This window comes from Herpailurus yagouaroundi, unplaced genomic scaffold (genome assembly GCF_014898765.1).
Source record: "Herpailurus yagouaroundi ecotype Mexico unplaced genomic scaffold, PumYag 142, whole genome shotgun sequence".
In the NCBI taxonomy this organism is placed as follows: domain Eukaryota; kingdom Metazoa; phylum Chordata; class Mammalia; order Carnivora; family Felidae; genus Herpailurus; species Herpailurus yagouaroundi.
The window spans coordinates 53,769,557-53,797,420 of record NW_024412397.1 but is presented as its reverse complement, the minus strand read 5'-3'; the positions used below and the strand labels follow the sequence as shown (position 1 = coordinate 53,797,420).

Sequence of the window (27,864 nt, the reverse complement as noted above, 5' to 3'; positions counted from 1 at the left end):
CTTTCTTGCTGCAAAAGTAGATACCCAAGCATATTAGAACTATGTAAAAGTAAGAGCAAACAGGCTCTAAGGCAACAGCCTCTATAGGGGACTCCAGTAAAGTATACACACTTCAAAGTACAGATGTAGAGGCAATTATATCAGCTGCCTAGAAACAAGGGGACAGACCTGCAGAAGGGAAAATGGGGGAGGAAGGTCACATGTCATACATTCTCAAGTTCTTAATTGTAATCGAGATAGTTACCAATTTTAATATAAAAAGAAGTATGATGATTAGATGAAATACTAATTTCTTCAATAAGGACAATATTTTCTTGATTTCAAAACAAGAGGAATGAAAATGAAGGAAAACCTACCTTCTATGTAATTCAAAACTACCTGATATAAGATAGTTGAAAGTACTAGACAAAAACATTATATTCAGATTTTTACTGGTTCACTTTTCATGTCAGAGTATTATTAGTACACAAGCCTCAAAGGATCGAAATCAAATGAGAAATTTTTAAGTACTTATTCAACCTACCTATTTGTTCCCCTAAGACCAGGCATTGTTTTGGTATTGGAGCTCCAAATACCATTCCCCGAAGTTTATCCATTGGAGGAGCTTTATTCTGAAGGCCCCCAAACTTTCCGTTACTTCGAATGCGATCTCCATCTCTGGTGAGCAGTGTAGGGCAGTGTGTAATTTTAACAACCTATTGTAAGCAAATGAATATTAATTAGTGAGCCTATAAAATGTACCTCAATTGTTCTAATAAAGAGGAAATCACTTAAGGGTTCTGAGATTAGAAATGACATGATCACGCTAGTATTTTCACAAAATAAGTTAGTGAAGTTTAAGATGAACTGGGGTAAAAACCCAGAGGCACTGAGATGAATTCGATTACTTCTCAAGTGTCAGCCTAAGCTGGAATAGTGACACAGCACATGGAAAAAGTGAAACTGATGGCTTGACTGATAAGAGGAAGGAAGAGAGGGGGCACTTGCTTCTGAAAGCCACGGCAGTACCAGGGCAGCATCACTAGCTCTGTTTTCTTCTGTTAGATAGAAGTTTTCCAGATGACCAAAGGATACCAAGAGCATGACACCAAAGACTACAGACAGAAAAGCACAGGGTTGAATCATTAGAGGACAAAACTGTAATTTCAACTATGGGAAGAAAAAGAGCTAGTAATGTCAGAGTTGGGAGGACTAGAATTATGTAGTAAAGCCAAGTCATGGAATGGAAGTAGGAAGGGTTAGTGAAGAATTCTAATGCTTCAGAGAAGTCAGAATAAAAGAAAGACACTGGGTTTAGTATTTCATGATTTTTAAAAATGTTTTTTCAAAAAAGGTCTAGAAAACAGACAAAAAATAAAATGAAAAATGAGAGAAGTGGAATTCAGGTAACATCTTTTCACTACTCAAAATGTTAACACACACCACACACCACACACCACTTTGAATGTTGGGAGAGCTATGTAGAAAGGTCCTCTTGTACTAATCTGTTCTGGACAGCCATTCTCAAAGGAAATGTAACAAGTATTACAAAGCTTAATGTTTTGCATGAGCCAGCAATTCCACTTGTAAGAATTTATTCTGAAGAAAAATCACAGATGTGAACAATGTGCACTAAAACATTGTTTTAATAAAAGATATGAAACTTGCATGTCTCAACAAGTTACATAAATTATGGTACATATACACAGTGAAATAAAATGCATACTTTAAAAAAATGACTGAAGAACACAACTTAACAATATGTAAAAATGCCTAATTCAATCTAATATTGGGGTTAAAGAGTCTCTGAATTATAAAAATAAAATATTAAATAAAATTTGACTTTTTTAAAAATGAAAAATAGCAACAAATGAAAAACGTAATATAAAATCATGACTAGTATTTATTCTTTTAATATTAATTCTATGGGTACTTTACAAATGTTTTCCCACTGAGGTGGATACTTTTTAAAAAATTTAAATGCAGGGGGGTGTCTGGGTAGCTCAGTCAGGTAAGCATCTGACTTTGGCTCAGGTTATGATCTCATGGTTTGTGGGTTCGAGCCCCGCACTGTTAGTGCAGAGCCCTCCTGGGATTCTTTCTTCTCTCTCTGTCCATCCCCAGCTTGTGAGTGCATGCAAGCTCTCTCTCAAAATAAATAAATAAATAAAAATAATAAATAAGCAAATAACTTAAAAAAAAATTAAATGCAGGGGTGCCTGGCTCAGTAGAGCATGCAACTCTTGATCTCTGGGTTTTAAGTCTGAGCCCCACACTGGGTGTAGAAATTACTTAACAGTAAAAAATCTCAAAAAAAATTTAAACGCAGTAAGAAGAAAATCTGTGGTAAACTCTGGTCAAATAAATCTTTTTGTTTTACTACAAACAGGCACAACTTTCTTAGTTTTGGTTTGAATTTGCAGATTTCTTTTCTTCTTTTTTTTTTTAAGTTTTATTTATTTATTTTGAGACAGAGAGTGTGAGAGCAGGGGAGGGGCAGAGAGAAAATCCCAAGTAGGCCCCATAATGTCAGCGTGGAGCCCCACACGGGGCTTGATCCCACAAACTCCGAGATCATGACCGGAGCCTAAATGAAGAGTCAGATGCTTAACCAAGTCACCCAAGCGTCCCTGGATTTATGTTTTCTTTAAGTGAACATTAAAAATACAAACTGTATTCATGCACTATCCATTTATCAGGATTCATGCAATGTTTTTAAGAATTTGATACCATCTTAAATAACACACACACTCAAATTTATTTACAGACTTGTCCATTCTCTTGTCAGTAGAATGACAATATGAGTTTATAAGCCTCCAGGAAAAAGGACAGTTTGGCTCCCTTTCAGAACAGTTCTGCAAATACTACTTTCATGGACAGTTTCAACTCTTAAAGTATCCTTCAATCTTACGGTTCTACCCCCTAAGCACTGAATTTGGACAAAAAAGATGACAACACCTTTTGCCAATTCAGTGAGTGAGCAAAAGCCGTATAGCTCTGGGAAACTACCTGCCCTGGGGACTAGGAAGGGGTGAAATAAAAACAAGGGGTTGACTCTGCAGAAATTGCATAAAGCATTCAGGAAGAGAAAACAGTGACAAACTACCAAAAACAATGTTACAAAGGGATGCCATAAATGCCTTTTCTCATAAGAGCTTTAGAACAGTACTTAACTGGTGGAATTATAAGACCTGATTCAAAACTTTGGAAGCAAAGCAATCAGTATTTGCTATACTAGTTATGAGGAAGGTAAAAAAATTTCAGCCATTAGATTCTTCAAATATTGCCTTATGATCTTTTTCTCCCTCCACTCTGGCACTGTAATTAGACTTTTTTTTTTTTTAGATTTTCTCATTCTGTCCTCCATGACTCTCAACTTCCTCCTCCTCTTACAGTCATTCCTTCCCCATAGGCTGCAGTCTGCACAATTTTTCTGACCTATTTTCCGAATCACTAATTCTCTATTATACTGTTTAACCTTCCCAGTATTTCATGTTTATGTGTATTTTCTAGTTTTAGAAGCTCGTTTGATTTTCTCAAGTCAACTTGCTCTTTTCTTATTTTTGGCACTTTTCTTGAATTGTATTAAACATATTTAAGAAAAATATTTGCTTTTACGTTCACTATGGAAATTATTTCAGGTTTGAGATAAAGGTGAATTCTTCCAGAGACAATCTGTTTCCTCCAATCAGATATCTAAGGACACAGAGGCCAATTTATTTATATTGATGAATTCTCAGGAAAATGGTTTGATTTTGTTTTTTTCCCTTTTCCACCTATTGCCAAGGTTCAAAAGAGGTAATTTTCTTGCAGTCTCCAGAGGCACTTGGAGTTGAGATCAAAGTGGCAGTTTTTTCTGTTCAACTTACACTAAGGTTTAGCCCTTTGGGGGATCCAGTTTATTGGGAAAGGGATCTTTTATCATATTCCCCACTCTGGTTAAAGCCCTGGGTTTTGCCTCTTACCCTCTGAGTCTCTCAAAGGAATGAAAAATGATGCTCTAGTTCAATTACTTTGACAAATGTTCTCTAGGCAAATCCTGGCTTTAGAGTTCTGTTTATCTGAGTTCCACCTTCACTTAGAAATCTTACTTTCTTGACAGTTCATACCTTAAGATATATAACCTACGTACCCAGAAACAGCCTTTTAGTTTATCTTTGTAGGAATTTCCTCTGAGTTGTCTCTGATAGCCCTCAGTGCCTAGCACTGTGCCTGGTGGTATGCTGGAGTCAGTGTTTATCAGGTCAAGAGAGCAAACTCTCCTGAGCGTCTCATTCAGTGGCTACACATAGGCCACTGGAAATCAGCCATGATAGGAGGATTTACACCTTGGGCAAAAGCTACAAACCAGGGTCCTATCACCTCACTCACCAGAGAGCCAGTTGTTCAACATTTAATAGCATCCACTATGTCTCATACACAGTTAAGTGTCTAAATACTGACTGAACTAGAATCTTCCAGTTATTCTCCAATTTGTTACTTCTATTCTCACTAGTAAGCTTTCATGTTGTCATGACATTTAATGGGTATGACTTCTACTCTATAATTTAGGATATATACACATTCTAACCACTACCAGAATATAGTACCTTCTCCATCCACAAGTGTTCGCTGGTACAGTATGTTACAAGTCATTATTGGGCTCCCATGGAAACATTCATCAATATGCCAAATACTACTCCCCAGTTAGTTGCGTAATTTTCAGTAATCTCGCTAACTTAGCTCTCCTAAATCAGAGTACACTTACTATTTCTTCTTAACTGGGTGCAAAGAAAAACTTCTCGGTTCTAGTTCTGCCATAAGTGGATGTGATTTGGTACACATCCATGATTTTTCCTGAGCTTAAGAAGAGCCCTTTGAAAAGCCATCCTTCAGAGACTTCTCATTTAGAAAGTGAGAGCATATCATCTCTAAGGTACCCATGATTCTAGAATACACTATTTGTAGATACTGGCTAGTATTTTAAACTGGCCTCTGTTTTCTCTTACATAATTGCAAATATTCTTACTCATTTTCAGTTATAGTAATCTGAGAGCCTATAATGTTTTTCATACATGTTTACTACCTGGTATTTCCGAACTCCTAACACTATACTTACTAAACTTAATACTTCTTTTGTATCAAAGAATTCAAGACCTCTGGATCTCAGATACAGACAGAACTTTCCTTTACTGGAATTTTACCATATTCCAGGCTCTTAGCTTAATGCTTTATGTGCATTATTTTATTCAATCTCTGGAAGTGCCCTTTGAAAAGCCATCCTTCAGAGGTTTCCTTTTTTATAAGTAAAACTTAAAAGTAATATAGAAGTGATAATCCTTAGCACATCCAACAGTAGACAACATATTCTTTCAGTTTGTTTAAAGTAACACAAGAATATTTTTAAATTAACTAAAACATTTTTTGAGTATAGCTGACACATATTACATTAGTTTCAAGCTACAACATAGTGATTTGACATCTCTATATGTTATGCTGTGCTAACCATAAGTGTAGCTACCATCTGTCATCATACATCGCTATCACAGTATAACAGACTAAATTCCCTATGATGTCTTTTAATCCCATAGTTTATTCATTCCATAACTGGAAGTCTGTATCTCCCACTCCTCTCTACTCATTTTTCCCTTCCCCTCACCACCATAAGCTTATTCTTTAAGACAGTAACATCTTACACATAATTTTGCAACTTTCCAACAAAATATATTTTATACATCTTCCTTGTTAGGAGAAGGAAATTTATTATATTCTTTTTAACAGCAACATATACTCTACTGTATACATTACTATAATGGAATTGCCCAATTTTAAATGATGGACATTTAAGACTGTTTCCAAAGTTTCCCGTTTTAAATTCTTTTAATACCCTAATAGATATTCTTGTGCACATCTTCATATACTTGTGGGAGTGTGTCTGTAAGATAAATTATTTTAACACTTTGTGATGGTATAAAGATGGCTGCAAATTCTTTGCCCCTTCTCCCATGGAGAAGGGAGAGTCTATTCCCACCTCCCCACCTACCCCCTTGGATCTGGGCTGGCCAGATTGAGCTATGAAATGTACTTTCTGAGGATGGGACTTAAGAGACCTACAGCTTCTGTCTTAACTGCTTGGAACACCCCTTCTTGGAACCCAGATGCCATTTGAAAAAACCCAAGCAGTCACAAGAAGAGACGCACATGAAAAGACCCACGTGTGTCAGCCTACAGCCCCAGCTGAGTGCCCAGCCAGCAGCCAGTATCAACTAGTCAGTATGAGTAGGAGATAAAGTAGGAACTAATTTCAAGGAAATTAATAATAATAAGGGAAATAAGAAAATAAAAATAATGTCAATGAAATATTTCTAACCCTGGACATGCTAGGTGATTTTTCATCTCCAGCCTGCTCAGTAACCAAAATGTTCTTCAAAAAGAAATGAAGAACCTCAGAACAAAGATCAAACCCAGTGCCTCGCCAGTAAAATGTATCCTAAGGGTCAAAATGAAATTAAAGATGTTCCTTTGTTAAGACCTCAGATATAAGGCCCTGCTTCCTAGATTCTTAGGTAGACAAAAGGGTTTCTTAAAAAAAAAAAAAATTTTTTTTAAATAGGTCCACGTCCAGCATGGAGCCCAATGTGGGGCTTGAACTCACAACCCTGAGATCAAGACCTGAGCTGAGATTGAGAGTTGGATGGCTAACTGACTGAGCCACCCAGACACCCCTAAAAATTCTTAATGCATTATACCACAACACCCTGGGGTGGCAGTTTGAGAACAGTGACAACAGAAGATAGTGCCAGCTGAGCCTCTGACCAGACTCGGCTGAATTCCCAGAAAGTAACCAGCACCAAATGCCAGCTGTGTGAGTGAGGCACTCTGGAGTTCCCACCATCCCAAGTGTAACTAGACAACACTCCAACTAGCTAACACTATTTGGAGACACCCACAGAGACCTGAAAACTAATATGCTGTTATTGTTTAAAGCTACTAACCTTTGCAGTGCTTGCTAGGAAGCAATAGATAACTGAAACATTTATATTGCCAAACTGCCCTTCAAACGTGTTATGGATTGAATTGTGTCCCTCAAAGTTCCTATGTTAATGTCTTAACCCCTCAGGTCCTCAAATGTGATCTTACTTGAAGATAGCGTCTTTATAGAAGTCATCAAATTAAAATGAGGTTATAAGGTTGGGCCCATAATCCAACAAGTGGTGTCTCTATAAGAAGGGGACATAGATACGCATGGATGTGAAGAGACACAGGGAGGACTATCCACAAACCAAGGAAGGAGGCCTGGAATAGATCCTTTCCTCACAGCCCTCACAAAGAATTGATACTGCCCACACTTTGAATTTGGATTTCAAGCCTCTGGAAGTGTAAGTCAATGAATTTCTATTGTTTAAGCTTCTTAGTCTGTGGTACTTTGTCAAAGCAGCCCTAACAATAAGAGCTCCATCAAATTACATTTCCACAAACATTATCTGAGAATACTCTTTTTCCAATACCATCATCAACAACAATAGATACTAGTTTTGAGATAATTTCAAATCCCCCAAACATGTCTCATTTTAATTTGTATCCTGGCCCATTCATTCACATACTGTGTCCAGTTTTATGCTGCTTGTCAATTTGCAGGATTTAAATTGGTTTTGAAAAGGTTAGTCATCTGAACATTATCACAAAATTATTCCTATATAGGGCTTTAAAATGTAAAACTTTAAAAACACACATTAAAAGTAGAGCTAGAAATTAAAAAAAAATTCAAATACATACCTCTTTTCTGTAATGATTGGCAGCATCCAAATTATCCAAAATAATGGTGTCTCCTAACAGCATACCGAATACTAAAAAAGTTCAATAAATTTTTTAAATTATGATATCTTTGGTCATATTAAAATGTTGGCATACAAAATTTTCTTAGAATGCTGACATCAAAATTTTACCCCTCTAACAAGAAAAAAAAAGAGAATTAAATATTAATAAAACTAGAACTTATAAAAAAAATAAATAACGTAAATTTCCATAACCAGTAATTTGTATATCTGGATCATAAGTCTTAACATCTGTATTATAAAGTCACTATAGGAGCACCTGGGTGGCTCAGTCAGTTGAGTGTCCAACCTCAGATCAGGTCATGATCTCACAGTTTGTGAGTTAGAGCCCCACGCTCGGCTCTTTGCTGATGGTGTGGAGCCTACTACCTTGGATTCTCTATCTTCCTCTCTGTGCCTACCACCCCCCTCGCCCCCCACTCTCTCTCAAAAATAAATAAAGTTAAAAAAAAAATTCACAATTTCCTTTACCTGTTTCACAATGTTCTACGTTGTCTGGAAATGTTAACAAATCTCGGGCAAAGACTGGATCTCCAATGGGTTTAAAATACAATTTTCCATTTCGGTAATGAGGTAGAGGTCTGAATGAAAAGAAATTAAATACTAAAGCAAATATAAGTTTTTAATTAAAAAACATAATATGAAAAGCATATGTATACGTTGCTTATCATTATTGTGGTCATTTAAATCAATTCCTTATCCACAAGTGACACTCCTAAATGATTAACTATGAAAATAATATATACTATATAAAAATATCTGTTTAGTTTTATCGGTGCTATTAAAATCAATATAAACTGCTGTTGGGTTTAACAAGGAAAAAAGAAAAGCAGCCTCAAAAGTTGCCCCTAAATGAGATGACTATTTCATGTGGAGAGTGGCCCTAGCACGGATGGGGAAAGAGGCAAGGCCCAAGACAGAGACCCATGTGAGGGAGGGAGATGGAGTACTCTGGCTCCCTGTCCTTTCCATACAGGGTACAGAATGAGCAACGGCAGCCCAGAGAGAACAATGAGATTCAAGAGATGGAGGCTAACTAGACTGTCATGACCTTTCCCTTACACATGGTGCTGGTTTTCTCAAATGTTGAAAGTAGGAGCACTGCAGGGTAGGGGTGGCTCTAGGAGCTAGTTATTAACTCAATCTGAGTAAGAAGCACAATACCAGGAATGGAGAGAATAACTAGCTTCTAATGCAAACATTAGCCGCAAATACCAAATTCATACTTTCCCCTAAGTCAAATATTAACTTGGTCTTCACAGATTCTGCAGACAAAAGAGGCCCTCCTAAAGGAAAAACTATTCATACAAAAAGTATTACCCTCAATGAACACAGGAATTACTGGATTTCCTGTGTTGTTTAAAATGAGTACTGACTAGTAGCGAAGTGGGAGATTTTAAAAGCAGACAGATTTGAGTTCAAATTCTGGTTGTTTCCTGAAACCATTTTTAGATTACAAAATGAAATTAATGTTAGTTTAATAACATTCATATATAATATTAATAGAGGTCCCATTCTCCGTCAAGTCCCTATTCCTACCCAATTGTACAACTTTGTTTATAAGTCTGAGAAAATTATTCATTAATACTCCATTATACATTTTACTTTGTTTTGTTACCATTTCCTTCTAGTCTTTTAAGCTCAAAATCAGAGTACACATAAAGTATTTTTTAGATAAAAAATGCCTAATTGGTTTGCATAGTTATTCCTTAAAAACATACTTTGAAAAGTAAATGGGGAAGTAATTAAAAAAACTAGATTTATATTAAAATAATAATACAACATTCTAACTAGTCTTTTACATTTCAGCTTTGCTATTGGCAGTTCCAATGCAGACCTTCTCTACCTAAATGATGACTGCTTATCTTCACAGGACATAAACAGGACAAAAGACATGAATCTACACTCCTACTCCAAATAAAAGAGTTTTGTATTTCATCAATGATATTGACATCCTTCCTGTTACAAAAGCCAAAAACTTGCTTTGGATTTGTGTGTGCATGTGTGACTTATATACAAATAACATTTAATTGGCAAATTAAACATGCCTGGCATATTTGATTAAATTCACTGCAATACTCATCTTAATGAAGTATACTCATTTGTAAAGAAGGTAAAGATAACCTAGTTAATGTGGGTCACTGCTCAGTTTGTTTTAGGCATCTTTTACAGAAACCATTTCAAAATTAAGCACTTTGATAACAGAAAAGTGATTTCAGAAAAAAATCATTACTCCCACTTTTTTCTAACCTTTTCCAATCTGGAAGAGTCTTCTTATAAATAGAATCAAGGGGCAACACCTGCTGACGACCTTGGGTTTCATCATAGATACGACGTGCAGCATCGGTGGTCAGGGTGACAACACAGTCCATGTCACTCGCCAGATGCCAAGAAATAACCATTGCGGCTCTGTCATCTTCAATTTGTGCCAGGTGTGCAATCTACAACCCATTTTTTAAAAATCAGGTAAAAAACTTTTAAATATATAAAAATTTGATATTAAGTATTTTAAAAACCCACATCTAAACAGCAAAAACTTTTCTGAAATACTCACATGAAAATTCTCAAACTATTAAAGCTTACTGGCTTAAATAGTTAACGGTCTATTTTGCTATTAAATTTTGGAAAAACTGTTTCACAGAGTAAACTCCTGTAAACTTGGCAAATGAGCAAGGAAAAAATACTTAGAATGTTATTAGCTAATTAATGATATATATGATACCTTCACTACTGGGATAGATCTTAATTGATAAAATAACCATAAAATAATATACACATACGAAGGATTAAGATTCAACTAAACATAAATATAGTTATACATCACACACCCGTCTAAGTAGACACCTCACTCCAGTATACAGTATTTCTTTCAGAAAACAAATCTAAATGTCACAAATAAGAATCGTTTCTTCTGCTTATAAGAACACACTGGAACTTAGAATAAACTTACTTTCCTATTTACAAATACTTCAGTATTTGTACATTCTTCTTTTTTAACTTTTTTTTAAAATGTTTTTATTTATTTTTGAAGGAGAGAGAGAGAGAGACTGAGCATGAACGGGGGAGGAGCAGAGAGAGAGAGGGAGACACAGAATTCGAAGCAGGCTCCAGGCTCTAAGCTGTCAGCACAAAGACCGATGCGGGGCTCGAACCCATAAACTGTGAGATCATTATCTGAGCCAAGCCAGACGCTCAACTGACTGAGCCACCCAGGCGCCCCTAGTTACAAACATTCTTGCTCAAAGTCCAACAAGATTGAAATTTTGAGGCCAGTTTCAAAACCTCGTTCACTGCATCGTTATGGTAGCATCTATCCTTTACTCTTACCTGACCAGGTTGCAAAAACATGCCCTAGCAATGAAAATGTCCTGTCATTGTTAGAAACATCACAATGTCTACTCTTGTATTCCAATCCTCTAAGTTAGTGGAATAAAGGTAAGAGAGATATGCAAAGAAACTAGTACATGTAAATGAAGATTTAAAAAAATGTTCTAACAAACAAAGGAAGGATTAGAAGAGGCAAATCAAAGTAAGTGACCTCATTCTACTTGTGACCACATGTGTGAGGACAGGTGCCCATTCTGTGGTTGTTCTACAAGTGCCCTGATCTTATAATTGGGTTATTTCTTAATAAAGATATAATTGGAAGTTCTCACTAGGCTCCTTAACATTACACTTTCTTCTTAAACTTTCAGGTGATGTGAAGTATATATAGGATTTTCTTTTCCAAAAACACGATCCTGTAGAAAACACGAACCATTTTTACTTGTGTACCATATACAGTGTTCTGTTCATTCAAGCTTTAACTATTTTTCAGCTCTTTTAAGCCCACCCTAGCCATTTTTCATGGATGTCATGACTTCTTTCTCAGGAATGGGAGATGAATGGCACTTAAAAGAAAGAAATGCAGACGGGATTTCAAGGTATTTGGAATTCAGGAGAGGAAGACTAAAACATCCAAGTTAACTAAGGTATTCAAAATTACAAAAATAAACACATTATAAAGTCTAGGTGAAAAATCTCCTCTTGTCCCTTACTATATTCCATAATTATTAATTCTAATTTAGAATTATACCAGAATAAATACAAGAATTTTTTTTTTTTTCCTAGAGGAATCAAGGAAGATTAAGCATGATATGGAGGGAGTAGAAATTTTTCTCTTGATGGTTAGGAGAGGACTTGTATTCTGAGAAGCCAAAGGAGAAATTACGTAAAATGAGATTTCAAAGGTTCTCCCAGATTTTTAAGATCTGTGATGAGAAATATTTGAACGGAAGACTACAATATATTTATTCTGTTGAAATTTATTTTATGCTTTGGTAAAAATCTTACCTACTGAGCAAGAATTTTGTATCAAATAACCACTGAATGTGTGGACTGTTAGCCTAACATTTAGACTAAGCTTAAATTGTAGGACTGCTTCTTCTACAAAGACTACCTCTTTCTATAAATTCTTTAAATGGGTTCTGAGGAATAACAACTTTAAAAAATATAAATCAGAATCTTGTTTTCTAATCTATGAATTTATAACTTAGTTTTTCAATTTTCATATTTTGGATTTAAGTAATAATGCAACACATTAATGGCAGTGCTACCATTATTGGTTTAGGTAGTACACACAGCTACACACTTTGAGAGTAACCATCACCCTTTCTTTTCACTGTGTAGTTGGCTTGTGGTGCTAGGAAACTGTTTATAAAGAAACTACAATGGGCTTTGGAGTCAGAAAAACCTTGGTTTATGTCTAAGTTCTGCATCTTACTAACTATATATTGACAATTAAATTCCTGAACTTCAATATCCTCATGCAAAACCTAGAAATACTATAAAAAACTCATATAGTGGTTGTAAAAGTAGTATGATGCACATAGGCATAAAGAACACTGATTAACATCCAGACTTTGGAGACAGACTCTGCTTGGATTTGAGCCCATGCTCTGCCGCTTACCCACATGTAATGTAACCTTGAGCAAGTTTTTTTTTAATCTCTCTACCTCAGTTTCAGTTTCCTCAATTTTATTTATTTATTTATTTTTTAACGTTTATTTATTTTTGAGAGACAGAAAAAGACAGAGCATGAATGGGGGAGGAGCAGAGAAGAGAGGGAGACACAGAATCTGAAGTAGGCTCCAGGCTCTGAGCTATTAGCACAGAGCCTGATGTGGAGCTCAAACCCACGAACTGCAAGGTCATGACCCAAGCCGAAGTAGGACGCCTAACCAACTGAGCCCACTCAGGTGCCCCTCAGTTTCCTCACTTTTAAAACAGAGGTAAAAGCAGAAAGGAGAGATGCATATGAAATGGAAAAGTTCAACAAGTAAAACACAAATACGTAATAACCCCACAAACCTTAACATCATTAAAAACTAAAGGTGTTGGGGACATCTACAAGAAAAACTTTCTATAAAACAGAATGTTCAGGATTGAATAATCAAAAGATAAAAATGAAAATACAATTCATTTGACAAAAGGAAAAACCAAAGAGGCAAAGAATTAAAGAAGGATGGAACTCTTTTGGCAGCAATTATGTATGAAATTTTCTGCTATTGTTTTTTAAATTCTAGGAGCACCCCAGAACTCGCTAACATTATTAGACTGAGAGAAATTCTTACCTTTTTCTTTTGTTGTCTCACTGAGGTTTGAGTCACATGAAAAGGTCTTGGCTACCTATAAAGTCATCTGACATGAAAGCGTCTCTAAGCAGGTAACAAGCCTCGGACTGAGACATACTAATTTCTGCCACAGCCCTCAAAAGTAAGAATTATGGAATTCCACAATTAGGAATTATGCCAGTTTTGAATTCCGCCAAATCACTATTATGGTAACGAGAACAAGTAATTTATGGGAACACATTAAAAAGTACAAAAAAACCTGACACTTTTTATTATGTTACTTTAAAACACATTTTAAACATAACATAATAAAATGTACTGCCTCTTAAAAGGCTTAAACACAAACCTTTCCCAAAACATCTCCAGTGGCTTTAGTATAGTTTGGAAGAGTACATGATCTTCTAGGTTTTTTCCTCAGTTCTTCCTGTTCTGATAGTTTTCTTTTCAAAAGTGCTTCAATGTGCGGCATCTGTAATTTGTAAAGAAAAATTAACTGTAAGACCAATTACTCCCGTACCAGACATTCCAGAATGACAGCAGAAAAAAATCAACAATCTGGACAACTCAAGAGCATAAAGTCATTAAACAGGCATTACTTTAAAAGAATGTGGCTCAATCCCAGACTTTAGCCTCTACTACAAAGCTGTAATCATCAAGACAGCATGGTATTGGCACAAAAACAGACACATAGACCAATGGAATAGAACAGAAACCCCAGAACTAGACCCACAAACGTATGGCCAACTAATCTTTGACAAAGCAGGAAAGAATATCCAATGGAAAAAAGACAGTCTCTTTAACAAATGGTGCTGGGAGAACTGGACAGCAACATGCAGAAGATTGAAACTAGACCACTTTCTCACACCATTCACAAAAACAAACTCAAAATGGATAAAGGACCTGAATGTGAGACAGGAAACCATCAAAACCCTAGAGAAGAAAGCAGGAAAAGACCTCTCTGACCTCAGCCGTAGCAATCTCTTACTTGACACATCCCCAAAGGCAAGGGAATTAAAAGCAAAAATGAACTACTGGGACCTTATGAAGATAAAAAGCTTCTGCAAAGCAAACAACCAACAAAACTAAAAGGCAACCAACGGAATGGGAAAAGATATTTGCAAATGACATATCGGACAAAGGGCTAGTATCCAAAATCTATAAAGAGCTCACCAAACTCCACACCTGAAAAACAAATAACCCAGTGAAGAAATGGGCAGAAAATATGAATAGACACTTCTCTAAAGAAGACATCCGGATGGCCAACAGGCACATGAACAGATGCTCAACATCGCTCCTCATCAGGGAAATACAAATCAAAACCACACTCAGATATCACCTCACGCCAGTCAGAGTGGCCAAAATGAACAAATCAGGAGACTATAGATGCTGGAGAGGACGTGGAGAAATGGGAACCCTCTTGCACTGTTGGTGGGAATGCAAACTGGTGCAGCCACTCTGGAAAACAGTGTGGAGGTTCCTCAGAAAATTAAAAATAGACCTACCCTATGACCCAGCAATAGCACTACTAGGAATTTACCCAAGGGATACAGGAGTACTGATGCATAGGGGCACTTGTACCCCAATGTTTATAGCAGCACTCTCAACAATAGCCAAATTGTGGAAAGAGCCTAAATGTCCATCAACTGATGAATGCATAAAGAAATTGTGGTTAATATACATAATGGAGTACTACGTGGCAATGAGAAAGAACGAAATACGGCCCTTTGTGGCAACGTGGATGGAACTGGAGAGTGTGATGCTAAGTGAAATAAGCCATACAGAGAAAGACAGATACCATATGGTTTCACTCTTATGTGGATCCTGAGAAACTTAACAGAAACCCATGGGGGAGAGGAAGGAAAAAAAAAAAAAAAGAGGTTAGAGTGGAAGAGAGCAAAAGAATAAGAGACTCTAAAAAACTTATAACAAACTGAGGGTTGATGGGGGGTGGGAGGGAGAGGAGGGCACCTTTTGGGATGAGCACTGGGTGTTGTATGGAAACCAATATGACAATAAACTTCATATATTGAAAAAAAAAAAAGAATGTGGCTACAGAAATGTAAAGCTTCCACTTCACTGACTTTTATCTTAGTTAAGAAATATATAACCTACAATAGGATTTCTCTTTTGTTACACACAAAGAAACAGAAGTTTAAAAAAAAACCCTATTGTCATGTTCTCTCATTTTCTTTGCCACCACATATACTGGTTATAACTTATGCAGCCCCTTCAATGCAGTTCCCAAATTGGTGGATTATTAATTTCACTTATTGGGGTCATTACATTAGAAATACAAGTTGCAATTTCTTTGAAAAAAGCACTCTATCATTTTGTTAGTCCTTTTAATGGTTAGTAAGTGATTAGACTGCAATCCACATGTCTTGGTACCCCTGCAACAAGAGTGCCTACAACATTCTAAATAAAAATGGATGGCAAAAAAAAAAAAAAAAAAAAAAATTATAGACTAGAATTTAATTAAAAAATTTTTTTTACATATACTTGGAAACTGTACCTGCTGTGTTGTAGGAATGTCAATATTATGTGTTTTTAGTTCAGTTTGCAACTGAGCCTCTTTTAATTTTGCTTCTTCAACTCGGCCTAAAATTAAAAACAAACAAACCTGTATCAATTTGTAATAACCCCCAAAAGACAGTTTTTGAAAAATATTTTCAATCTCGTTTTTTTCCTTTTTGATTGATGCTAAAGTAAAATATATAGTAACTATTTTAGAAATTCAAAATGAAACGAAGTCTAAAATTAAGATCTGGATCTAATACACAAAAATAAAAAACAAATTCAATAGGGTTATGGAAGATATTATATACTACACAAAAATAAAAAATACACAAAATAAAAAACAAATTCAATACAGTTAAGGAAGATATTATATACTAATACTGCAAACTCCAAGTAATCTTAGATAAATCATTTAATTCTAATCCACATGACTATACATAACTTATACATAATTGCCTAAAGGTTGTGACAAGAACCAAATAAGACTTTATAAAAAGAATTTTTACTGCTACTACTGACGTATTATCATCATCCTATTTAGCTCTAAATATCATTCATCTTAGATATACAAAAGTGTGTACTCTGAGGCAGGCAGAACAAATTTGTTGGTTAATGGTTCAACATTTTAATTATGTAACACAAAGCCAAAAGCCATAGTGAAAAAATAAGACAAATGGAAAAACATAAATGATTCAGCAAATGCCTTATCTTAACAATATTCAAAATTTATTAAAAATTGCAGCAAACGTTGTGTGCACTGACTTATAAGTAACTTATGTATTTCTATACAAGTGTGTGCTGCCCTGTACACCTCCATGGTGTGACATACTTCAGGTATTTTAAGTAAAATACAAGACTCAATACATGACTCAAACTAAAAATTAAAATACCTATCACTTCCGCAGTAATAATGTCTTTCGATATCTTTTGCCAGAACCTGAAGCTGGATATAAACATCATTATCACGTCAAAAGCCTTAAACTTATACAGATTTCTAATAAAGAAAAAAAATTACAAATTTTTATAGGTAAGCAGAATATAAATTTATTTAAAATGATGGAATACATCATCCTAAGACCAAATAACTAATAAGGTATTATTGCCTCACTTACACCATTGTTGCAGTGTTCTGCAGTTTACTTGTAGTTCAGGAAAGCAAACAATTTTTGTTTCTCATGGTCTCAACTTTCTGCCTTACATTCCCCCAAACCAATTTCTTTTTTATTACCTTTGAATACAAAATGACTTACACTTCATTTCATCAAGAAGCTGTTTGCTGGCTTCAAATAAACTTCTGTACATTATAATATTCTTAGATACCTGGTCCTTTTCTTTTGTAAGTGCTGCCATTTGTTGCTGCTTCTTAACATCTAAGAAAAACATTCAGATGATTTACTTCAAACAATCCTAAAATTGTGACTTTTCCAAAATATGTCATAATTAGAGAACTAAAAAGCACCAGGTTAATGGAAAGCAAAACAAGGTTATCTGAAGAACCACAAGAATAAGAAAAATCCTCTATTTTCCTAAAATCTTACCATTGTAAAACATAAAGGGTAGGATATATGGTTCTAATGTTCTTGATAGAGCAGGTAGCTGAGGCTCAAATATAATAAAATATTCAGTACTATCCCTTCCAGGACTACTTTCTGCCAGCACTAGATTCTGTAAAAAGAAAAAAAAAAAAAAGCAGTAAGGAAAAACAAGATTTAAGAATGTATTTGTCAACGTATAAATGTTATGTATCTCACGGTCTTCTATTTCCAAGTGGTAAACGTTCAAGGCAAAAGGCACTGACTGATCCTTAAGATCCATTAAACATTCACTAAAACATCAGCACCACCCAAGACATAAAACTTTTTACCTTTTGGTACTGGTTTGAAAGTCAAATGATCTTATCAATAAATACATTATACAAAAATTATATAATAGATAATTATAAGAAAAAGTATCTTTTCTTTCAGAACGCAAGTATCAATGGCCACTTACTGTCTTGACCTGCAAAGTCGTCTTGATGCCAACCTTTAAGAAGTTGAAGCAGTGTGAAACAGTCGATGGCATGAAAGTTATAAAAACAATCACAAAGACATGCCCAAAGCCCAATGCTGAGTTTAAGTTACAGCTGTTACCATGGAAGTAGACCCACTAGTCCCAGGTGACCAAACAAAAGATCCTAAAAAGCTTGAAAGATTTGTTTTCTTTTTAATTATATTTTCATTAATGCACACAAACACTTCTGATATATTTTAGCTTAAGACCATAGCACATAACAATACTGCAAATTATAGTTACCTCCTAAATTATTTATTACATTCTTATAGGAAACAAGGATACTAGCTGTTTCACTAGTAGTTTTACACTACTAGTACAATTCACTGATAGAGAAGTAGAATTTTTAAAAGTTTACATTGGTAAAAATAGTGTAGAAAAATCCATGAAATAAAATTACAAATAAACTACAGATAACAATTTTCTTTCCAAGGAATACAGAATACAAGCCCACCATTAAACCAAGGCGCAATCACACATAATTTCTGAAAATTGTTTTCAATGTATTTACATGAATAGTCGCACAAAAAGAAAATACAAGTCACATTTTAAAAATATATAAACTGAACTTCATAGTTCAGCAGTTGGCTTTTAGCAAGGAGTCTGACTTGTTGATCAATGCAAGTGAATGTCTAGATAGCACTTCGTAAAATTTATGGAATAGTATAGGTATACTACACTATATCCTCTCATCAGGTGAACAATTAATTTGCTTACAAATTTTAAACTAGTATTTATAAATACAGCAAAGAAAATATCTTTCAGTATTTCTATGTATGTTCTCTAGAATAATGAGAAACAGAACTCATTAAAAACACTATTTTAATAGGTACTATCAAATTTCCCTTCAAAAAGCCCATCAATTTATCCTCTCATCATTAGAGTGTAAAAATACCTAGTTTCCCTGAGGCTGGCCAACACTTAATTATCAAGTTTCCACCCTCCACCCAATGAAATGGATTAAAAAGAACCAGTCATTATTGGTTAGCATGTCTCTGACTGGTGTTAAGGTTATGCTTCTTGTTTATTGGCCCTTTATATTTCCTCTTCCATTAACTGCCTGCTCATATTCTTCAGTGATTTATTTTTCTACTAGATTGTCTTTTTTCTTATTGATTTGTAGGAAGTTCTTAAGGAGATTTAGAAATATGTTTAATATACCTAACCCAATACTGGTGTGAGTGCACTGCAGTATTTCTACACAATTAAAAACATTTTTATTGTACAGTCATATAATGAATCTCTACATGCCCACCCTTCAGGGTCAATAATTATCAGTATGTTGCCACTATTCTTTTAATTCTGTTCAAGATAAGATTATGGTACATAAAGTTTTAACTTTTTATGTAGTTAAATATAAAATCTTTTCTTTTATGTATTACTACGGAGGCCCTTCCTGGAGCACCTGGGTGGTCAGTCAGTTATGCATTCAACTTCAGCTCAGGTTGTGACCTCAGGTTGTGACCTCACAGTTCGTGAGTTTGAGCACCGCATCGGGTTCTCTACTGTCAGCTTGGAGCCTGGAGCTGTGTCTCCTGCTCTCAAAAATAAATAAACATAAAAAAAAAAAAAAAAAAAGAAGGCCCTTCCTATTTCTTTTTTAAAAAAAATTTTTTTTTTCAACGTTTATTTATTTTTGGGACAGAGAGAGACACAGCATGAACGGGGGAGGGGCAGAGAGAGAGGGAGACACAGAATCGGAAACAGGCTCCAGGCTCTGAGCCATCAGCCCAGAGCCCGACGCGGGGCTCGAACCCACGGTCCGCGAGATCGTGACCTGGCTGAAGTCGGACGCTTAACCGACTGCGCCACCCAGGCGCCCCGGCCCTTCCTATTTCAAAGTTTTATGGTTTGTAACCTCTGATGTACAGCTTAGCAAGAGAAAAGGATACAAAGAATAATGGAAATGAAGAGAACTGAAGAGTCCATTAGTGGATCCAAGCATAAATGGGAATTTGGAATATGGGGAATGAACAAATCCATAGCAGAATAAAAGTTAGAAATCTTTTTCAGAAATTTCTAGGGGCACCTAGGTGGCTCAGTCAGTTAAGCGTCCAACTCTTGATTTTGGCTCAGGTCATGATCTTATAGTTTGTGTGTTTGAGCCCTGCGTTAGGCTCTGCACTGATAGTGTGGAGCCTACTTGGGATTCTCTCTCTCTGCCCCTACCCCTGCTGTGCTCTGTCTCTCTCTCTCTAAATAAATAAACTTTAAAAATTTTCTTAATGTTTACTTTTAGGAGAGAGAGAGAAAGAGAGAGACAGAAACAGAGACAGAGTGTGAAGCAGGCTCCAGGCTCCGAGCTGTCAGTACAGACCCTGATGCAGGGCTTGAAACCATGAACTGTGAGATCATGACCTGAGCTTAAGTCAGACACTTAACCCAGGCACCCAAAAATAAGCTTAAAAAAAAGAAAGTCTTAAAAAAAAAAAAGAAACTTCTAGATCATACCTCAAGATCATAAAAGCCATATATGAATGACCCAATGCAAATATCATCCTCAATGGGGAAAAACTGAGAGCTTTATCCCTAAGGTCAGCAACAAGACAGGGATGTCCACTCTCACCACTGTTATTCAACATAGTATTGGAAGTCTTAGCCTCTGCAATCAGACAACACAAAGAAATAAAAGGCATCCAAATCAGCCAGTAGGAGGTCAAACTTTTGCTCTTCACAGATGACGTGATCTATATCGAAAACCCAAACATTCCACCAAAAAACTGCTAGAACTGATTTATGAATTCAGCAAAGTTTTAGGATAGAAAATCAATGCACAGAAATCAGCTGCATTCCTATACACAATAGTGAAGCAACAGAAAGAGAAATCAAGAAATAGATCCCATTTACAATCGCCAAAACCCATAAAATACCCAGGAATAAATCTAACTTAAAGAGGTGAAAAATCTATACGCTGAAAACTATACAAAGCTTATGAAAGAAATTGAAGAAGACACAAAAAAATGGAAAAAGATTCCATGCTCCTGGATAGGAACAACAAATATTGTTAAAAATGTCGATACTACCGAAAGCAATCTACATATTCAATGCAATCCCTATTAAATAACACCAGCATTCTTCACAGAGCTAGAACAAATAATCCTAAAATCTGTATGGAACCAGAAAAGACCCCGAATAGCCAAAGCAATCTTGAAAAAGAAAACCAAAGCAGGAGGCATCACAATCCCAGACTTTATTCAAGTTATACTGCAAAGCTGTAATCATCAAGACAGTATGGTACTGGCATAAGAACACACACTCAGATCAGTGCAACAGAATAGAGAACTCAGAAATGGACCCATAAATGTATGGCCAACTAATCTTTGACAAAGCACGAAAGAATGTCCAATGGAATAAAGACAGTCTCTTCAACAAGTAGTGCTGGGAAAACTGGACAGCGACATGCAAAAGAATGAACCTAGACCACTTTCTTACACCGTACACAAAAATAAACTCAAAATGGATGAAAGACCTAAATTAAGACAAAGAGCCATCAAAATCCTCGAGGAGAAAGCAGGCAAAAACCTCTTTGATCTTGGCTGCAGCAACTTCTTACTCAACACGTCTCTGGAGGCAAGGGAAACAAAAGCAAAAATGAACTACTGGGACCTCATCAAAATAAAAAGCTTCTGTACAGCAAAGCAAACAATCAGCAAAACTAAAAGGCAACCGACAGAAAGGGAGAAGATATTTGCAAACAACATATCAGACAAAGGGTTAGTATCCAAAATCTATAAAGAACTTATCAAACTCAACACCAAGAAAGTAAATAATCCAGTGAAGAAATGGGCAAAAGACATAGACACTTCTCCAAACAAGTCATCCACATGGCCAACTGACACACGAAAAAATGCTCAACATCATTCATCATCAGGGAAATACAAATCAAAACCACAATGAGATACCACCCTACACCTGTCAGAATGGCTAACATTAACAACTCAGGCAACAACAGATGTTGGTGAGTGTGCAAAAAAAAGAGAATCTCTTTTGCATTGCTGGTGGGAATGCAAGCTGGTGCAGCCACTCTGGAAAACAGTATGGGGGTTCCTCAAAAAATTAAAAATAGAACTACCCTATGACCCAGCAATTGCACTACTAGGTATTTATCCAAGGGATACAGGTGTGCTGTTTCAAAGAGACACATGCACCCCCATGTTTATAGCAGCGCTATCAACAATAGCCAAAGTATGGAAAGAGCCCAAATGTCCATTGATGGATGAATGGATAAAAAAGATGTGGTGTGTATATATACATATATACACACGCACATATATATATACATACACACACACACACACACACACACACACACACACACACACACACACACACACAATGGAGTATTACTCGGCAATCCAAAAGAATGAAATCTTGCCATTTGCAACTACGTGGATGGAACTGGAGGGTAATATGCTAAGTGAAACTAGTCAGCCAGAGAAAAACAAATATCATATGACTTCACTCATATGAGGACTTTAAGAGATGAGACAGATGAACATAGGGAAGGGATACAAAAATAATATAAAAACAGGGAGGGGGACAAAACATAAGAGACTCTTAAATATGGAGAACAGAGGGTTACTGGAGAGGGTGTGGAAGGGTGGATGGGCTAAATGGGTAAGGGGCACTAAGGAATCTACTCCTGAAATCATTGTTGCACTATGTGCTAACTCATTTGGATGTAAATTTAAATAAATAAATAAATAAATAAATAAATAAATAAATAAGAAATTTCTAGATGACATAAGCAATAAAGAGAATTAGAAAACAACTTGAACAATAGGCTTAGATTATAACCTGAATTAAACAATACACATTCTTTTCAATCAAATGTGGAACATTTAATTATAATTAACCATTATATTATTGTTATGTTAACAAATAACTAGTCTTGTTCTGAGCCAGTATTTCCTAAATGTCCATATTGATGAGAACTACCTGCTTGTTACATCAGATTCCAGAGCCCCTATCTTAGACCTAATAAATCAACAGCTGGGCCAGAAGCCAAGAAGGACTTGAGAATTTTCTGCTTATTCAGTGGGATATTAGGAACCTCTAGTGGAAAGTCATATGAATGACATGAAGCTTAGATTCTATATATGCAGCTGCAAGGGAATAGCTTAAGTCACCATCTTAACCTCATAAATGTGTACAGCCAGAGTAGCAACTTCAAATGCCTACAAGGGGAGGGGAGGTCAAGGAAACAAGACAAAGGTAAGTGGGCTAGGTGTATTCTTCCAACACAAACCTACTTTGCACATTCAAAATGTTTTCTTTGTCTTTCAACATGTGCCTTTCATTACCTAATTTGTGTTAGGGTACAAGAAAATTTCACTTTTACTCTCTACTATAACAAAAATAAAAGAACAAGTGTGAATATAAGTAACAAATGACAACTGCCCTCAATGTCAAGAGATATTGAGGTGGCATGAATACAAGGGACTGGAAAATCCTTCTGCCCTAAGAGAATCATAGTCCAATATTGCCAGATCTTTAGAATTCTCCACATAAATCAGAGATGCAGATCATTATGTAAAACCTCCAGAACTTCAAATACTGGAAACTAATTAAGATGGAAATGCTGTAATGGTCTGTCACCGACAGACTAACCAATACATTTACTGCAGGCCAGGTGCAAGCAGGCAGGCTCCCCAATTTTAAGCCTAATGTTATTAAAACAATGTAGTATTGGCACTGGATTAGATAAAAAGATGAACACTGGCAACAATAAAAAAAATACCAGAAAGATGGGGTGCCTGGGTGGGTCAGTCAACTGAGCATCCAACTCTTGATTTCAGCTCAGGTCATAATCCCAGGGATGTGGAATCAAGCCCTGCATATTGGGCTCCACACTGAGCATGGAGCCTACTTAAGATTCTCTCTACCTCTTCCCCTCCATGCTGTGTGCATGCGCATCCTCTCTCTCTCTCTCAAAAATAGATATAGGGGCACCTGGGTGGCTCAGTCAGTTAGCGTCTAAATCTTGATTTAGACTCAGGTCATGATCTCTTGTGGGATCCAGCCCTCCTGCATCAGGCTCTGCACTGACACTGCAGAGGCTGCTTGAGATTCTTTCTCCCTCTCTTTCTGCCCCACCCTGCCGCTTGCTCTTTCTCTCTCAAAATAAACAAACATTAAAAAATAAATAAATATAAGAAAGGTGACATTTCAGATTTACAGGTACAGGAAGAATTATTCAATAAATGATACCAAGAAATTTAATGAATTTGAAAAATGTTAAAAATAATCAAAAGATTAATGGCATAAGAGTACTAGGGCAGGAATTGTGGACATAATCCTTTCTGCACTCCAGTATAAACAAAGCTAAAATCTAAAAAACAAAATCAGGAAACAATCCTTATATACAAAAGAACATGATTATCTGTAATATAAAATTATGAAAATGATGAATATTCCAAAAGACAAAGCATCAAGGGACAATCCTAAAAAGATCAAGAACAAGAAAAATATTCAACCTCACTAATAACAAAATATTTTTTTAAATATAGGAAACTTGGGTTAGAGTTCCAAAAATCATTCATATTTAGGGCTGGTAATATTATGAAGGTAAATACACATTATTTCTGGTGGGAATGTAAACTAAACAGCAATTGGCAATATCTACCTACCAAAAGGCTTAAAATTCTGCCTCCAATTCTACTTCTAGCAATTTCTAAAACAAATAATCAGACATGGAAAAGGATGTACACAGAAGAAACCTGATGAAAGCATTGTTGATAACAAGCTTTGGAAAGCAACTAAATTTCCACTTAGGACTGATTAAATTATGATCATAATACAATGACGTATGTTTATACATACTGATAAAATATGCCATGGGTGTGTTAAATAAAATTTTTATAAAAGCACAGTTTTATATTAATGAAATTTTATACCCTACTCACGTATATAAATAATATACACATGGGGTATCTGTGCAGTGTTTGTGTATATACAGAAAGTCTGTAAGGTAAGTCTCACTAAATTGCTAATCAACATTATCTCTGAAGGGTGATAAAATAGTGATTGTTTTTGAAGTTTCTGAACTGTGTATTTTTTACACAAGTAAAAGTATTTCCATTTTGAAAAATAAAAGTAACAAAGATAAGCTTTTTATAAAATTTTTTCTAGATATGTATACATTTTTTTAATTTATTTTGAGAGAAAGAGAGAGAGCACAAGCAGGGGAGGGACAGAGATAGAGAATCCCAAGCAGACTCCATGCTGTCAGTCCAGAGTCCAACTTGGGTTCCATCTCAGCAACCGTGAGATCATGACCTGAGCCAAAATCAAGATTCAGATGCTTAACTGACTGAGCCCCTCAGGTGCCTTGATATATGTATATATTTTACCTGGGCTGTATTATATTCTATTTCTATCCACAGAATGGTAACTTTTCAATGAAACACGAATATATTATCACCAAAGCTAAAAATCACTACAATCAGAGGAAAGAGTCATCCATAGGGAAAAAGAGGTTCTTGCTTATAGTAAGAATGATCCTGGGTCCAATGTGTAATAGCTTACAGCAAAATCACAAAGTATTTCCACTGACTTTGCAATTTAATGCTATACTTAGCACATCTTCATAGTTATATACACAAAAGAATGGGTATTTAACTCTGTGGTTTATAATATTAAATACAGAAATATTATCTACCAGAAGACATAAAAATTACCGTGATTTCAGCTGAGCCTTTCACAAAGGGAAATTCCAGCGTTCTAACTTTCCCAATAAAGAGTGGTGTATCTGTATCTTCCTCATTAGAACCTTTAATTGTAGCTACTACAGTGCCAACCAAATCAATTCCAGTTTGATTATTGTAGTCATCCTTCAAGTAAACAAAAGATAAATTAGAAGAACTGGTAAGGAGATTAAATCCAGAAAAGGAAATGAATGTATCAGAAATATAATATAAACTCTAAATATCTAATTATCATCATCCTTCTTACTCCAAACACAGAATTCAGTTCTGGGATTAAGAGCTCCACAGGCAGAAAATAATCTGAGAAACTGTAAAAGAACCAGAGGCTTCCATCTAATATAATGATTTGTAACATATTAAAAGGACTCCCATTTTAAAATTTCACCTTGTCTTTTACTTTTATTCATCTATTGATCTAGGAAGAGAAGAATGATTCACCCGTCTAAAACAGCAAAAAACTTTCTGAAAGGAGTTAAGTATCCCACCAGCAAAATTTTCCATAAAGGTGAAGTCGGCTACTGTGTTTTACGTATTTTTGTTAATATTCTCAGCAGCTCTATTGCTGCTTACTCTCTCGGTAATAAGAAGCTTTAAAGAGCTCATTGTGATCAATCATCAGAGCAGATCTCTCAAAAATAATTACTTCCTTCTGTCCCAATAGTGAAATGGACACTGAGGAATCAATTTACTTCACACATATTCATAATAAATACATGAAAGAAAGGTATGTATTAGGAAAGGTAGGCAAATGCCTGCATTTTTGAGTCAGTCCTACTTAGTATATCTGGATATATTTTATGTATAATGTTACACATTCTCTGTATTCAAATACAAAGGTGTTTATAAACATTTCATTCACCCACACAAATTTTCCATATTATCTTAAACTGAATAATTAAGGTCTAACTCTATAAATAACTATTCTGTACACTAAAACTAGAAATAATTTTTCTTATTCTTTGCAATTTTGGAAGTAAATAAACATTACCGTAATAATAAGATGTAAATCTTTGGCCAAGGTCCTACTGGCAACTGAACGAACATTTGAAACAGCTGGTGTAGCTGGCTGGATTTTAGGAACTAACTTCACAGGTTCATTAGGTAGAACATCAACTATAATCTTACAAAACAAAAGCAGCATTGTGATGAATAATATATTGATGGTTTAGTATTTAAGAGTAAGACAAGAAATAATGCTAGCATATACTAAATAAAATGAAATGTCACCTTCTAAAATAGATCTTAATCTCCTAAACTTGGAATCAACTTACTTTTTAAATTCAGAAAAGATAAATTCAGAGATAAATTTTTGCATGTTAACAGTCATCTAAGAACAAATTTAGAGGGATTTAAAAATACAGACAATTTTGGGGGCACCTGGGTGGCTCAGTTAAGCGTCTGATTCTAGATTTCGGTTCAGGTCATGATCTCAGGGTTTCATGAATTTAAGCCCTGCATGGGGTCTGTGCTGACAGCGTGGAGCCTGCTTGAGATTCTCCCTCTTTCTCTGCTCCTCCCTCACTCAACTCTCTCACAATAAATAAATAAACTTTAAAAAAAAATGATTTTTAAAAATTTAGTACACTAAGATATTGAATGGAGATGATGTATATCAAAATTACTTTAAATTTCATTATTCAGAATTACTAGTATCTAAAATGTTATTAACTGAAAAATTTTCATGTATGGTTGACAGAAGTAACCTTATCATGATATACACTAAAATGCCTTCTGGAGTCTTTGAAATAAAGAGAAATGGGAAAAGTAATTTCTACATCAGGTCATATTATTGAACATAATTTAAATATATTCTTTTCTAAGTCCTGAAAATTGCACTATTTATACTTTGCATCCAATAATTCACTTTTAAAACAAAACCTTTTCATTCCTACACTAGGCAAGAAAATGTAAAGCTAACTATAGTATATAAAAAGAGTAAGCAAACCTGTTCACTGTTAAGAATATTTGCTTTATCCATCATAAAACCAAACTGGACACAATAGGTCCCCACTTTGTTAGGAATTGCTTTATCCCTAAGTTAGAAAGAAAGAGAAGATCACTGACAACTTTTAATTAAAAAGATAAGGAATTCAAAGCATCAACATATTCCGTTCCTTCCACAAAATGCATACAAAAACAATTACTATTACTAAATTTGCCTTCATTCAACAAATATTTCCCATAATA

At 35.4% G+C, this 27,864-nt stretch overlaps 1 protein-coding gene and 1 long non-coding RNA gene across 2 annotated transcripts in view; one reads left to right on the top strand and one right to left on the bottom strand.

Annotated features, from left to right (window-relative positions):
- SMCHD1 (structural maintenance of chromosomes flexible hinge domain containing 1) overlaps positions 1 to 27,864 on the bottom strand; it is a 156,058-nt gene that overhangs the window by 17,980 nt on the left and 110,214 nt on the right. The window contains exons 35-45 of the mRNA XM_040479284.1: positions 27,623 to 27,710; positions 26,666 to 26,797; positions 25,651 to 25,803; positions 17,461 to 17,587; positions 17,173 to 17,292; positions 15,918 to 16,003; positions 13,752 to 13,874; positions 10,044 to 10,234; positions 8,265 to 8,374; positions 7,735 to 7,805; positions 524 to 695 (exon numbers count right to left, since the gene is read on the bottom strand). Of these exons, the coding sequence (XP_040335218.1) occupies positions 524 to 695; positions 7,735 to 7,805; positions 8,265 to 8,374; positions 10,044 to 10,234; positions 13,752 to 13,874; positions 15,918 to 16,003; positions 17,173 to 17,292; positions 17,461 to 17,587; positions 25,651 to 25,803; positions 26,666 to 26,797; positions 27,623 to 27,710 (1,373 nt within the window). The remainder of the gene's footprint in view (positions 1 to 523; positions 696 to 7,734; positions 7,806 to 8,264; positions 8,375 to 10,043; positions 10,235 to 13,751; positions 13,875 to 15,917; positions 16,004 to 17,172; positions 17,293 to 17,460; positions 17,588 to 25,650; positions 25,804 to 26,665; positions 26,798 to 27,622; positions 27,711 to 27,864) is intronic.
- LOC121033136 (uncharacterized) lies at positions 7,226 to 9,875 on the top strand. The gene is made up of 2 exons (XR_005791716.1): positions 7,226 to 7,337; positions 9,618 to 9,875. It is a non-coding gene; the product is annotated as an uncharacterized LOC121033136 (long non-coding RNA).